The sequence below is a fragment of the Hirundo rustica genome, chromosome 8 (assembly GCF_015227805.2).
Source record: "Hirundo rustica isolate bHirRus1 chromosome 8, bHirRus1.pri.v3, whole genome shotgun sequence".
Taxonomy (NCBI): Eukaryota; Metazoa; Chordata; class Aves; order Passeriformes; family Hirundinidae; genus Hirundo; species Hirundo rustica.
Genome location: NC_053457.1, coordinates 22,241,846 through 22,255,998, shown reverse-complemented (window position 1 = coordinate 22,255,998; position 14,153 = coordinate 22,241,846). Strand labels below are relative to the sequence as shown.

At 57.2% G+C, this 14,153-nt stretch overlaps 1 protein-coding gene across 3 annotated transcripts in view; it reads right to left on the bottom strand.

The window, feature by feature from the left end:
• SLIT1 (slit guidance ligand 1) overlaps positions 1–14,153 on the bottom strand; it is a 58,598-nt gene that overhangs the window by 15,756 nt on the left and 28,689 nt on the right. Inside the window, exons 1-5 of one of the 3 annotated variants that reach the window (XM_040071246.1) lie at positions 3,014–4,804; positions 1,169–1,240; positions 958–1,029; positions 482–553; positions 3–166 (exon numbers count right to left, since the gene is read on the bottom strand). In XM_040071246.1, coding sequence (XP_039927180.1) covers positions 3–166; positions 482–553; positions 958–1,029; positions 1,169–1,240; positions 3,014–3,444 — 811 coding nt within the window. In that variant the 5' untranslated portion in view covers positions 3,445–4,804. Of the gene's footprint in view, positions 1–2; positions 167–481; positions 554–957; positions 1,030–1,168; positions 1,241–3,013; positions 4,805–14,153 lie in introns of those variants that run through there. The other 2 variants (XM_058421520.1, XM_040071247.1) reach the window with 2 other exon arrangements.

Genomic DNA, 14,153 nt, shown 5'->3' with positions numbered 1-14,153 from the left:
ACCGGAGCAGCTGAACTCGTTCTTTTGGATCTCAGCCACGTTGAGGCCACGAAGCTGGGCAGGAGCGGCGCACTGGGTGAAGAGCCCGATGGTGGGGCGCTGGCGCAGCCACTGGGAGAGCCAGGCCAGGTGGCAGTCGCAGAAGAGATGGTTGGAATGCAGGCGGCTGCAGGCGGAGGGACGGAGCGGTCAGCAGCTACAGGACAGCCCTGCCCACCCCTCTGCCTCTGAATGCCCCAGCCTGGCTCATCCCAAAGGCTGGGGGAATTCAGAGGGAGATGCAGAGGGGTCCAAGAGCATCTGTGATAGCTGCCAAGGCCACCTTGCTTGGCAGTACTTGGAGATGTTCTTCAGGGGTGCCCCCGCCATTCCCCCGCCACGGTGCTGTCCCAGCACTACTGAGCCACCAGCACCAGAGCTGGGGACACCTCACTCTAGCCTAGCAGGTCACTCCCACCACCACCATGGCCCCGGCACTCACAACGTCCGCAACTTGGGCATGTGGTTGAAGCTGGACACAGGAATTGAAGTGATGTTGTTGTTATTCAGGGTCCTGCAGGAAGACAAAGAAGGGCAGGTCAGGGCAGACAGGCTGTAAGTAGGAACATGAGATGGTCTAGGAGGCACTAACCCCTGGGAGCAACCTAGCACAGAGTGAATGGATGGAGAGCTACAGGCTGGGGACAGCCCAGACACCCAGCAGGACCTGCTGTCCTTTCCAGGTTTCTCCTCTCCACAGCCAGTGGCACCCAGGTGTCCCCCTGGGGCACGATCAAGCACTGGAGCACAGCTCTGCAGCTGCTCACCAGAAGCCTGGTCAGCCCCTGCTTGAGCCAAGGGAGAAATGGCATGCTGGGGATGTCCCTGCAGCACCCCAGTGAGTGGGGACACCCGAGGACACTCTCATCCTGCATGGGGTGGCAGACTGGAGGCTCCAGCCTGTCCCCCGTCACTTACAGGACCTCCAGGCCCCGCAAGGCACGGAAAGCCCCATCCTCAATGCAGCTGATCTGGTTCTTGTCCAGCTGCCTGCAGGAGAAAGGGAAAAGAGGGAGAATTGTTGGGACAGCCCGGGCAGAGAGCAATCACTGCTCCTGATCACTTCTGCTGCCTGCTGCCACTGGACCTGACCCCGAACTCCCTCATGCCCAACACTGCCAGGACTCACAGGTTCTTGAGGTCGGTGGCCCCACGGAATGCTTTCCTGGGGATGGCCTGGATGAAGTTCTCACTCAGATCCCTGCAGAAGAAAGAGACAAGAAGGCAAATGGGCAGTGCCTGCAAAGCGTGATGTCCCATGGGAGCACGGCATCCACAGGCAGGGGCGTGCCTCAGCACTCAATGATCCCTCAGGGACTCAGACAAACTGTAATTTGGCTTCAGGTCCTGGGCTGACCACTGTTCTGCTGTCCTGAGGCAAGTCCAGCTCCATCTGTGGTAGCTCAAAGTGACTGGGGCTCCCTGGGCACTTCGGTCCCTGGCACTGACAGGCAGAGCTGACTGGCACAGCTCTGGGAAAACCCTCCACACTTAAATACTCTCTGACTGCTATAATTACAGGTCCCTGCTGATTAACTGGTAATTACACTTAGTGGCTCCAGGAGGCATTCCCATGGAGCCTGACCTGCACTTCAGAGGGCACAAATAATCGGGTCATTATTTACCTCATCACTGCAGGGTACTGTCTGTGTAATCACCTGCTCTGCAATGCCAGGGCATGCCAAGCCAGCAAGGGCTCTGTGTTGCAGGGCTGGCAGCAGGTCAGATCTCCCACCATGCCTGGGCTGGCTTTTAAAGATCATGAAGACCACAAATCTTGCTGCAAGTAGGGTCTGGATGGACTGGCTCAGCGGTGGGAAGACCTTTTTTAATTTATTTATTCTCCATGGCTCCCAAACAGCCATTCCCTCTGCCACGCTATTAGTCAGCAGCTCCTCCAAACTTGGCTGGCAACTGCATTGCCTGCTCCCATCCCGGGGTGCCAGCACAGTCCTGCTCCAGCTACTCTTGGGGCAGGAGGTCAATTTCCCGTCTCCTTCCCTCAGACAGAGGGAAACTGAGGCACAACATAGCATTTTCCCTACGCAAGTCCATGAGTGAGTGAGGAGGAGGACCAGGGTATCCCGCAGAGATTAAATGTCCCCAGAATTACACAGGCCACACAGACACCCCCATCCCAGCCCCAAGAGGTGGTTTAGGGTGTCCACAGATGTCAGCATTTCACACATAGTGCTCATCAGCCCTGCTTCAACATAACAAAGTCCGTTTGCTACTGATACCCTACAGCTGGACTGGGTCAGGATGGAGGCACAGCATCCACGTCCCTCCCCAGGCCCTCATTTCCTCCAAAAAGTGGGCTCAATAAATGGGCACAAGCTGCCTGGAAACCACCTGGAGGTCTCCAAACTGGAACTTCACCCCGGCTGAAAGCTTCACTGCCACAATGAGGAAACGTTCCCAGGGGGAAGCACCAGCATTACTTGCACAGATGCATTAGTAAAAAGAAAACAGAAGGACAGTGGGCTTGCCCAGCCCTCCAGTGGGATGCCCGGCCACCAAGGAGATGCTACACAGTCCCAGTGTGATGCACCAGCCCCTGCCCAGCTTGTGCATCACTCTGGGTCATTCCTGGGAAACCAAACCCTGCTGGCAAAGCATCATTGCTGGGGCAGTGGAAGGGAGATGCTGCCCCAGGAATTGCCCAGGCGTCTGGAGAAGGACAAGCCCAGCTCCTCTGCGAGCAGCAGGCGCAGTTTCGCAGCAACCCACGTGGCGGCACTGCCAGGCTGCCTGTCCTGTGTGCACTGCCTGCCCTGTGTGCCAGCTATTCCCAGAACCCCGGCCCGACACACCCACGAGGGGTCAGAGTCCCCCCACCCTCTCCCCAAAGGGAAAGGACCAGACACCTGCGGCAGCCTCCAATTCCCCAGCACTCCTTCAAACGCAAACATCTTCTCCTCATATGATGTTGGGGATGTGATGACCCTGGGGGACCCTTAGGAATTGCACTGACCTTTCAGAAAAAGATAGCACTGCACCAATCCCTCTTTTCTCTTTTAGCTTCCAGAAGAAATCCCTTAGAAAACTCTTTGGAAAAGATAGCAAGTTTTTTACATGGGCAGACAGCGATAGGGGAAACAGTTTTAAACTAAAAGAGCAGAGGTTTAAATCAGATGTAAGGAAGAAATTCTCTACGGTGAGGATAGTGAGCCATTGGAGCAGGTTGTCCAAATAACTTGTGGATACCCCATCCCTGGAAGTGTTCATGGTGCGGTTGGATGGGGCACTGAGCAACCTTATCGTGGGCACCATCCCTGCCCACGGCCAGGGGTTTGAACTTATATGATCTTCAAGGTCTCTTCCAGCCCAAACCATACCATGATTCTGTGAACCCTCCAGGTGCAGTTCACCACTCTTCCTAGCAAAGCATTCAATGCACCGCATTCCTTCTCGGCAGCTGCCTGTCCTCCAGCATTAAACCCCTCACAGAGGTGAGCACCACACGCCAGTGCTCTGCACCTCTCTCCCAGCTCTGGCACTGCCTGCCCAGGCAGGTGCTGTCTGCGGTTGGTTTGGCTCCCCCATGGAAAGCTTGCTCCCATTTCTCCGCCTGGAGCACATGGGAGTCCCAGTGCGCCCAGGGAGTAAACCCAAGCGTCTGTCTCCAAGCTGCTCACTTACAGCTTGCGAGGGAAATGCTGCTAGAAGGTTGCAACTGACTTTGCGAGGCTTCTCCCCTTCACAGCTTTTTGTGACAGTCACCCATGACGTGCTGCCGTTGGGGGTACCGAAGCCAAGAGGGACAGACGCTGGATGCGAGGGTTTCAGCAAGGCTCCGGCACCGGGCTCAGATTACATTGCGCGGTCACACAGCTGACGACACCAGGACAAACACATGCTTTGCCTGTGGAATCCTTGGGCCCCGGCCTTGGAACAAGGCATGGCCCCTTCCCTCCTGGTGTTTCATAGCTCCCAGCTATGTTTGCTTTACACTTTGGCGCACAAGAAACAGCAGATGGCACGGCTTCTCCTCGCTCCGCCGTGCCACTCACAGCACCCGCAGCGGCTGCATCCCTGCCGCCTCACACCCCGCCAACCGCAGGAGCGTCACTGCCGTCGCATGCCGAGTGCCAGCCTGCAGCGGTGACCACGAGCGCTGGCAGGTGTGACAGCCCCGCTGGGGACCGGCTGACGGACGGGCACAGAGGAGGGGGAGTTGTCACAGTCACTCTCACTGCTTTCTCTGGTTTCACTTCCAGGTATTGTCCTAAAGCTCCAGGTTTAAGAGTTCCTGGCTACCGGATCCAGGCGTTTACCAAAGAGCCAGCCCGTTCACAGTGCCACTGTCCTCCCATCCCTGTGCCACGGTCCCACAGGACCATGCAGCTGGAGTTTGTCCTCGCACAGCACAAGGTACAGAGTAGAAGTCTGGAAGTCCCAGGGGTGCAAAGGGGGAAGTATAACAAGGGGTGAGGAGGTGATGGAGGACACCTCAGTCACCAGGCTCACCTCCCACATGGATTTCTAACCCAGCAGATGCCTGTACAACAGCAGCAACCATCTCCAACCCACAGGTGTGCAATGGCAAGAAGGCAGGCACCCACTTTTGTTCCAAGTCCCCTGAAAGTCTCATGGCCAGACGATATCCAAACAAATCCTCCTTGGCTGAGCAGTGAGAGGGATGGCGATGGTCAGGGATCGGGACTTCAGGAGCTTCCCTGCTGAGATCTTTCACCCGGCTGCTCTGCCCCACCGCGTGTGACGGCTGTCGGCGCGGTGTCTGCGGCGCGTCAGGAGGTGCCCGGCGCTGCCTCTGCTGGCACCGCAGCCCCGCGGCAGCGCCGCCGGTTCCCGGGGAGGCTGGGCGAGCAGCCAGCCGCGGGGACGCGGCTCCTGGGGGCCGGCAGGGGCCCGGGGCGGGAGCCAACCCCCCGGCGCGCCGCCCGAGCGAAACTGTTCGACATGGCTTCCCAGTGGGGAGCCCACTCAGGCAAACAAACCCCGGCAGCCTTAATCTCCCCGGCAAGAGCCCGCCGGGCCGGAGGGCGGGCGAGAGGGAGGGGGCCGCAGCGGGGCCGCGGCGGCCGGGCGGGAGGCCGGGGCTATTACCACGCTCTCATTCTCTCGGCTAATCCCGACTTCACACTTTAACCTGATTGAGCCTTGTTTGGCGAGGCGGCTCCTTGCGCCGTGTGAGGGGATTACGGCCGGACGCAGCGGGGTGGTAATTGCTTCCCAGCCGCGCCGCCCCGCGCCCCCCGAGCGCCCCGCTGCCAGCAGCGCCGGGGAGAGGCGCTGCCCTGGCCAGGCGGCCCGGCAGGGCTGAGGTCCGCCGTGCCCGGTGCCGGCAGCCACGCGGGCACCTTGTCCAGGCCAAAGCTGCAGCCGTGTCGTGGCCCGAGCGTGCCGGCGAGGGCTGCGGAGCCACACTGCGGCGGGTGAGTGACCTTCCACCCTGGCAGTGCCCGCATGCCCGGGTCCAGTGCAGGTGAAGCGCAGGGGGATGCTCCTCTCTTCACCTTGTTTCCTCCCCAGCATCCATGCTGGAAATTCCTTACGGGGCTTCAGTCCCTGCCACTGTCCATGCAGCCTGCGCTGGGCAGTGTGGTGCTACCAGAGGTGTGCCCAGCTGGTCTCCCGGCAGCAGGAATCAGCTCCCAAGCATCCACATGCCACAGCAAGGCTTGGCAGGTGTATCTCTGCACTTTGCTTCTGTTCATTTTCCTTTTGAGCTGGCTGTGCCTGAGAGACCCACGGACTTCTGATCCGGAGGATTCACTCTTAGCTGTGATTTTTAGATTGCCTTCCTGATTGTATAGGTCATCCCTTGTTCCAGTATTGTGAAAAGCAGTAAATAATGTTCCTTTCCCCCCACATCATGCCGCTTTAGACCCTGTCCCATTCCCTCCCACTTCCCCTTCTAGCCCCTGCCAAGGCACCTTTTCCAGAAACCCCACCATGTTTTTTGCCTGAGCGGCAGGGGCTCACACTGAGCTCACCATGCTACACCTTGGCTTGTTTGTAACCGTGCCATCAGGCTCTGCCCTCCCACCTTGTCCTGTGCAAACGCCATCGGCCCCAGGGCTGGGGTTGCAGTGTGTAGCAGGCAGCACAGAGGCTGAGACCTTGGGGACAATGGAGTGACATGGGCTGGGGGCACTGGGATGTCTGTCTCATCTCCCCTGGCCAGGATGGAGTGGTGCCAGCAGCTGGGGCAGCGGAGCCCATTGCAAATCAAACAGTGTGACATAACGCTGGGGGCATGCCACAGGAGCCTGAACCTGAGACAGGGCTGCAGGGCCCTGCTCACACTGGCACTGGGGGCTGAGGCAGGTCACACAGTGGACAGAATTCTGCCTTGTTGCCCTGGAATCCTGCTAATGCAGCGTCGGGGTGGCTGCTCCCCATCTCCAGCCAGCAGTTCCCTTACGGACACTCCTCCTTGGGCACTGGGTCTTTGCTGCACTGGGGACTTGTGTGCAACACCTCGTGTGGGTTGTGGAGCCACATGTGGGATTGTGGACATGTGGGTGACACTTCTCCCAGCACGGGGCTGCAGGTGCTGACGCTGGCACAAGCAGTGGGTGCAGCAGCTCCTGCCCTGAAGTGGCAACGGGGAGTGCAGAACCCCTGGGGGATTCTGGGCTGCTGCTGCTAATGTAAGTGCTGATTAGTCTATTGATTTTTTTGTAATGCAGGAGTCTTACTGTCCCTTCAGCTCACCCCTTGTCACCTGTCAGGCAGTGAAGGTGGTGGTGTGAACAGCTGTCAGGCCTGTCTCTGCTCATCCCTCTGCCCTGAACAGGCTGTGCTGGGACAGACAGCATGTGTGGGGTGATCTGAGAGACACTGGGTTGCTTAATAGCTGCTGGTGCCACAGCCCTTGCTGGGGAAATGCCATTTGTGCTCTGGCACAGCTGCCTCTGGCACAGCACCGCTGAGGTGAGGCTGGGATCCAGGGGGCACTCGTCCCAGCATGAAACATTGATGCTCCACAGGGCTGGTGGAGCTGCTACCCACCAGGAGCCACCTCTGTCAGCCCATTTTAGTGGTAGGCAGAGATGCACAACCTCTCTGCTCCCCAGGGCAGTATGGGGGACAGCAGCCTGGGGTCAGCCCGATGCTGGGATGTCCAGCCAGGGCAGGGTACCAGGGTCCCTGCTCCGATCTCTGCCTGTCATTCTGGTCACTGCCCCTCCTGGAAGGGGGGGATGACAGTGAGTTGGAAGTGGGGGAGGGAGGTGCTGCTCCTACAGGAGTTCAAGGGGGAACAGCTGGTTGCTGTGAAGAGCATCCCAGGCTGGGCGGGGTGGCACAGCCCTCCCCACTGGCAGCCAGAGTGGAGCAGCTCCTCAGGCAGCCCCAGCCGCCAACAATTACGTGCTGAGTAAATCGATGGGATATAATTGGACTATTAAGATCTCATTATCCTCCTAGCTCTGGCTGCCACAGCCCGCAGCGAGCTGGGAGAGATTGCAACCTGCAGCCACAGAAACTGCCTCCCAGCCCACAGAGCCTTGATGGGTACTGTGAAAGGGCGCACGGAGCAGGGACAGCACAGACAAAAGGGACAAGGATGCTGGCAGCAACCAAATTCAGCACAAGAGATGTCTCTGTGGCACAGCAAAGCAATGTGCAAAGACAAGGGTGATGTCCCTACAGGGGTCCTAGAGATTAAGACATCCAGCCAGACTAGTCACCACACCGGCCTGAAAGCCACCACTGACCTCTCCTGCCCTGTGCAGGGCTCATTGCACCTCAGTGAGATGTTTGGCCTCTCTATGCCCTTACGTGCATACTGCTACCCCATTCCTGCTGGAAAGCAGGGCTCGTGTCCTCCCCTGCAAGATACAGGGTCCCCATGCTCTGAATCACACAGGCCCTGAGTGTCCCTTTTTCCCTGTGCAAGGGCTATGAATCCACATCATCACCTGCTCACACACCGCCCATGTGGCTGATACGATTCCACAGTCCTCCCAAAGGGACCAGCATCCTCAGCATCTCTTGCCACCAAGTCATATCCACTGTGGTTCAAGTGAGAATAAATAATCACGTCCCTTAGGAGAGCTGACTCCAATCCCACCTGAAGTTTCTCATAATATTTCTTTTCCTCTTATTTTCTCAGCACCAGTGAAAGCAATGAATCAGAGCTCCTCCTTGCCAAGCCTTATATGTAAGGACAAAACAAGCCTTTGCTGCAGCAAGGCAAAACACAGCTTGACACCACGATGTGCTGCGTGTTTCAGACCACAGACCTCAGTGACACAAGCACTATCAACAAATTCTGTCTGTCCACTGCGTCCTCACAGTAAAGTGTAAAAGCGAACAGAGCAGGGAGCAACGCTTCATGCATACTACCCTGCCCTCCCCAAAGCGCCGTGCTGACCCCAGGCTCTGGCCCTGGCTCCTTCCCTCCCAGGATATGCAGATGCTTCCAAAAACATTAAAGCCGGAGAGCTTTGTTGCTTGGACAGACAAGCAGAGCACGTGTAAAAGGCAACATATGCTTCATGGCAACAGTGAGAGGAGTCCCAGCCCCAGCGTGGTGGTGTTGATTTAGCAAAACATTTCAGGGCATGCATAAATCTCAGTGGCTTCAAAGGACACTTCTGACCCATGCCACGACCCGCTGTCTTTACCGGAGCACCAGCAATCACCTCTCGCTGGTATCACCCAAGGGTGCCACCACGGTGCCAGTGCGGGCTGAGGGGACGCCCCAGGGATGCTGCACCACGGGTAACACCAGCAGCCCCATGCGTGGACACTGGGGAAGGGGGATGATCTGTGCCGGGAGGGCACTTCCCTGAGCTGGGCTTTGCTGAGCCGCTCTCTGCCAGGGCAGCGCCTGTGCGGTGGCTCCGGTCCAGCTCCGGCAAGGATCGGCTCCTGCGTGGGCTGCGCTGCAATGCCAGAGCTGCGGGACTCGGCCTCCGTGGGAAGGGGGATGCTATGGGAACAAGCGGAGCTGGCCAAGGAAAAGAGGGAGGGTGGGAGGGAGGGGGAATAAAGCATCTGCTACACACCCTGGAGCCTCTTCAGAGATTGAAACAAGTTAAAAGCAGCAGCTCTAATGGAAACACAAGTGAAATAACAAGCTGCAAACCCTTCCTGCCTGTCACCGCCCCCTCCCTACAGCGTCCCTTTGTTCCTGCAACCTCGTTATCGGCGGGAAGGGGAGCCAACACGAGGCTACGGCATCACCATCAGCTCCCCCGCGTCCCAAAGTGCCTTGAGAGAGCCACAGCACCTTCTGCGTCCAGTGCCCTGTGGTCTGGCAGAGCCCGGGCTGAGCAGGGAAGTGTCCTGCAAGCCACCTGTGGGAGCAGCCAGCCTGTCGCTTTCTGCGAAAGGACCTGCTCTGTGGCTGACAACACCTACCCCGGTTCCCACTGTCTGCTGGCTGAGGGCTCGTTCCCTCCAGCAAGCGTGTGGCTGGACACTGAGTGTTAAACCTGCGCCTGCCTGGCTCGCAGCCTCGGTGTCCCACTGCCACTGGGAGCCATTGGCCCCATTGCTGCACAGCCTCCTGCTTTTCTGCACCCCTGCTTCTCACCACCTCCAGGTCCCCTCAGCCCTGATGTTCAACAAATCTTTTCTCCTCTCTCTTTTCATGTTTTTGCTTCTGGGAAATCCCTGCACGAACCCTCCACCAAAGCATGTTTTTCCAGCTCCCGTACTACCCTCCAGCCTGTGCACCTACCTGCTCCACATCTGCACACCCCGGCTCTTTTCAAGCATGTTCCCTGCAAATAAAAGGCACGGAGATGTCCCTTTCCCAAGGGCTGCACGCCAGGCCCTCCAACCCTGCCGAGGGAAACTCCTGCCCAGAGTGTAGCGCTCACAGACCCACATGTTCCAGCAAATCAGAGTAGCCCAGCAGCTCCAGAGCTTGGGACAGGGCGAGCTGCAGGTGGTGGCAGGGATTTGCCAGACCATGTATGGTTCTACCTCCAGCAGACAGCAGTGTGCCACAGCAAGACCTTCCCAAGTAGCTCCGTGACAGGACAAGGTCAATCCCCATCACAACTCCATGCATGCCTGTGCCATGCCCTGAGAAGTGCCAGGCTCCGGTTCTGCCTGCCACGAAGCCTTACATCCTGCAGCAAGCAGCGTGCTCCCTGCCTGGCAGCTCACAGCCGAGAAGATACCCCCGACTCCACGCTGCAACACTCATCCAAGGTGTAAATGAAAAAGCAAATAGCTCTTCTGGTGAGCCAGCCCAGAGCCCTGTGGGGAGTTGGCTGCAGCTCTCGTTTGTAAGGCTCATCCCCTGGGTTTGCAGCACTGCACAGCCCAGAGCTAATTGACTCTCAGGCTCTGAGGCTTTTAATTGCTAATAAGTGTGAAGCCAGCTCTGCCAGCCCTCCTGGATTCCTCCGAGGTGTGAATGAGGCTGAGCCAAGCTGAGAATTGCATCCAGGCTGTCCCAGATCTGTCCCAGATCTGGGTGAGCCAAGAAGCGATGCTGTGGATCTGTGATGCTGCTCCTCAGCTTTACTCGTCCTGGGACAGCAAACGGCCCCAGCTTTAAGAAGGGCTAAAGCACACTCCCTGTGGGCTGGAGGATGTTCTGAAACCAAGGGTGAACCTTGCAAGACACCTGGAGAACTTGGCAGGAGCCCTGACGTGAGTAAACGTCCTTCACACTCCTCACGTTTGGCCCTAGCGCTCAGACAGGTAAAACTCTGATGTCTCATAGCCTGGGGCCTCCTGAAAGCACTTGGGAGAGGCTGGCAGTGGGATGAGAAGTGAGAGATGCATTGCAGGGTGAAAGGCAGCCAGGGTGGAGCCAGTGGGACATTTCAAATCGGTGCCCGACAGCTGGTAAAAGAGATGTGATTTTATACAGGGCTAGGAGGAAACAGCCAGGATAGGAGAAGGAAAGGCAGAGGGAAACAGCAGAGCGAGGGCAGGGCTACAAGAGCACCAGAGCATGGGAATCAAACGCAGCGACACACTCACAGGGAAAACCCAACAGGCAGATAAAGAGACTCCATCTCTTTATGATGTGCCATACATCAAAGCCAAGATAAGAATTGCTGGAAGGCAGGCAGCAAAGCCCTGCCCCGAGGCTGGCCCAAGCCCCTTGCCTCAGTAACATTTCCTCTCGAGAGTGGGTTTGGGAGAGCAACTCTCAGTCACAGCCACGCCACAGGGGACTGGGAGCTGCATCCCAGCCCACAAGGCTTCTCTCCACAGAGCTGCTCTTTGAAGAGCCCCTGGCACAAAACCACACCACAGGTCTGGGGAAGCCTCTGCCTGCAGGTAGTACAGCTGCAGCTCCCACCCCATGGAGCTGCCTGTGCTGTGGATCAACAGCCCCTCCTTGTTTTGGGGAGGCAGAAATGAGTTGCTGGAGGCACATCTGGGTGCTCCTCCCTTTCCCTGATCCACACATGCACGGAGCCTTGGAGGAGTATCAAGCCCAACAGCAGCACCCAGCCACAAGGCACAGACTGGAAAGTCCTGGCCCTGAGTCTGTGGGCACCTAGGGGTCTCACACGGATCTTCAATCTCTGTATTAAAGTTCAAGTGCTGGAGCAGCCCCACAGCCCTTTTCAAAACTGCCCTGAGGTTAATTATCTTTTGGGTTAACAACGCCCCTCCTGTCTTTGTTCCAAGTGCATCCGAAGTACCCTGGGGACAGCGGCTCTGTGACCCCAAGAGCCCCTGGCTGACTCTGCCCCGTGGATGTGCCTCAGTAGCTGGGGGCTCTGTTACCTGCATGTGCACATCTCCTGCCACAGCCAGGATTGCAGAGGGGAACTCCACGGAGGGGAGAGTCAGGGTGTTGCCTGGGAAGAGGGGATGGGACCCTTCACCCTGCTCAGCTTGGGGGGCTCCTCATAGCTCCAGGGGCGGTGCTGGCCGGGGCTGGAGCTGCCAAGGTTGTAGCCAGCCTCCAGCACAGCTGCTCAGGTGGCCTGGCACTGCTGGCACGGCTGTGTCTCGTGCTCTAGGACCTGGGGAGGGGAGCTGCTGAGGCTGATTACCCCTGCCAGAGTGGGCCTGGCAGGTTTATTTTTAACAGTTCTGATTGAAGCTGGTTTCCTGCTGACATTTACACTCCTTCATCATTATCGGCTCCCCGGCTTCCAACTGCCAAGATAAAAAGGAGAATGAAATCTCCCCAACAGTGGGGTCCTGGCTGCAAACCCCGCAGAGGGGGGAAAGACCCAGACCAGTGCAGCTGGGCAGGTACCAGCCCCCTTGGAGGGAGGTGGGTGCCTGTCTCACACTGGGGGCATTACAGACTGGGATCCCACCACCAGACGCAGCAGGAGCCATCTCAGGACAGCCTGGAGAGGAATATGAGTCGTCATCACTGGCATGAGTGTAAGGACACGGCACCATGGCTGGGCTACAGGCGCAACTTTGGGTGCTGGTGTCCCCAGAGACCCCCGTGCTCCTGGAAGTGCCCCAGTGACTGGCTCCAGGTGCAGCAGGAGCCATGGCTGCTGTCTGGGGCCAGCAGAAGGGTGAGGTGCCAATCCTGTTTGCATGTGCGTGCCCATGCCATGAGCTCCCAGCAGTGGATAAAGGGATTCACGGGGCTTGGACCCCCCATGCGGTCCCCTGTGATGGGAGAGTCGGGTAGGGGCTGTGCAGCACAGCCTGACCTTATCCTCCTTCCTGTGCTGCTGTGGGAAGGCAGACAATGCAATGCAGAGCCAGTAGTAGGGCTCCCAGCATGGCCAGAGCACTCAGATCTGAAAACCTCCTCTTTTTACCCTGTGAAACAGTCAAATTCCAACACGTGCTGTCTAAAAATACACTCTAGTGTGCCCAGGACTCTGCCCACTTTTACATCTCTTGGATGATTCATATTTTGTCAGATTCCAGATCAGTTTTGAGACCAAAAATACCAGGTTTGAGAGACAAGCATATCACAGGCCCCAGAAGATGTCAGAGCCCTGCCAGAGGGGGCTGGAGATGTGACCAAGGTGTGAGATGTCCTTCTGCAGCTGGGACTGTGGGCTGGGCGTTCCTGACACGAGGAATGGCTCTCATGGAGGGGAAAGCCCTGCAGCAGCCCTGGATAGGTACGAGCTGCTCCAGTCCCAGACAACCAGCACAACCCTGCTGCATCCCAGAACAGCCCCAAAATGGGGTGGATTCATACATGGGAGCTTGCCTCCAGCTTTTACTTAATTACCTTCATGGATATGAAATCATCAATAACTAATTAGACAGCCCCATTCCTACCTAATATGCTGAAATCTGCCTCCTAATTAAATATTATAGGCTTTTACAAGCATTTCTGACAACATATTACATATGTAAAATACTCCAAATTAGCTGAATTACTGCAAATTAGCTAATTACTGAAATCCTGCTCAGGAACAATACAGGGACCTGGCTGAACAGAAATCCAGGACATAATTTCAAGTAATTTGGGTAAAGAGCCCACTCTTCTGGCAAAGGATTTTTTTTTTTTTTTTCCTGAGGGTTGGAGACTGCTGAAGCAGAAAGGAGGCAGTCCAGAAATGCCTCTGCCAGTCCTGCTGCCCCATGAGCCATGTGAGCCCCCCAGCAAAGGCGAGTAGGATGTAAGAGGGCTCCTGGTTAGTTAGGCAAAGGAATGCAAATTGTCAGTGAGCCTGGAGCTGAGATCCCAGGCACAGTGGCTTCAAGGGGAGCAGGCGCTTCCTCATATTATCCACTCGCTGAGGGGGGAGCGGGAGCCAGGAGCTGCTATGTGCTGTAAGAAAGGAGCTCCAAGAGCCAATTTCCATCCGACCACAGGACATTTGATGTCTCGTGAAGTCGAGTTTACATGTGCTGTCTCGCCTCTGAGGAAGGATCCTCCCCCTGCACACAGAGCCGCAGCTCTGGCTGGTGAGCATCCCGCAGCACCCTGGGATCCGGCACGGGATGAGCCACCCCCACTGCACCCTTCTAGCCAAAATACAGCTGGAGAAAAAAAGGGCTTGGGTTTGATCTCCTCCACCGGAGTAAGGGGCCAAAGTTCTGCTGTCTTGCTTTGTCCCATGCACAGAAAACTTCTCTTCCTCAGTCTTCAACTGTGGCTTGGTGTGAGCCCAATTCAGTGCTGAGTTGGAGCCATGGAGACCGCAGGAGGGGGCACAGGAGGGCTGTAGCATCCCCCACCTTAACCTGCAGGCAGGAGCCCAGCCCAGCACAGTGTTTGT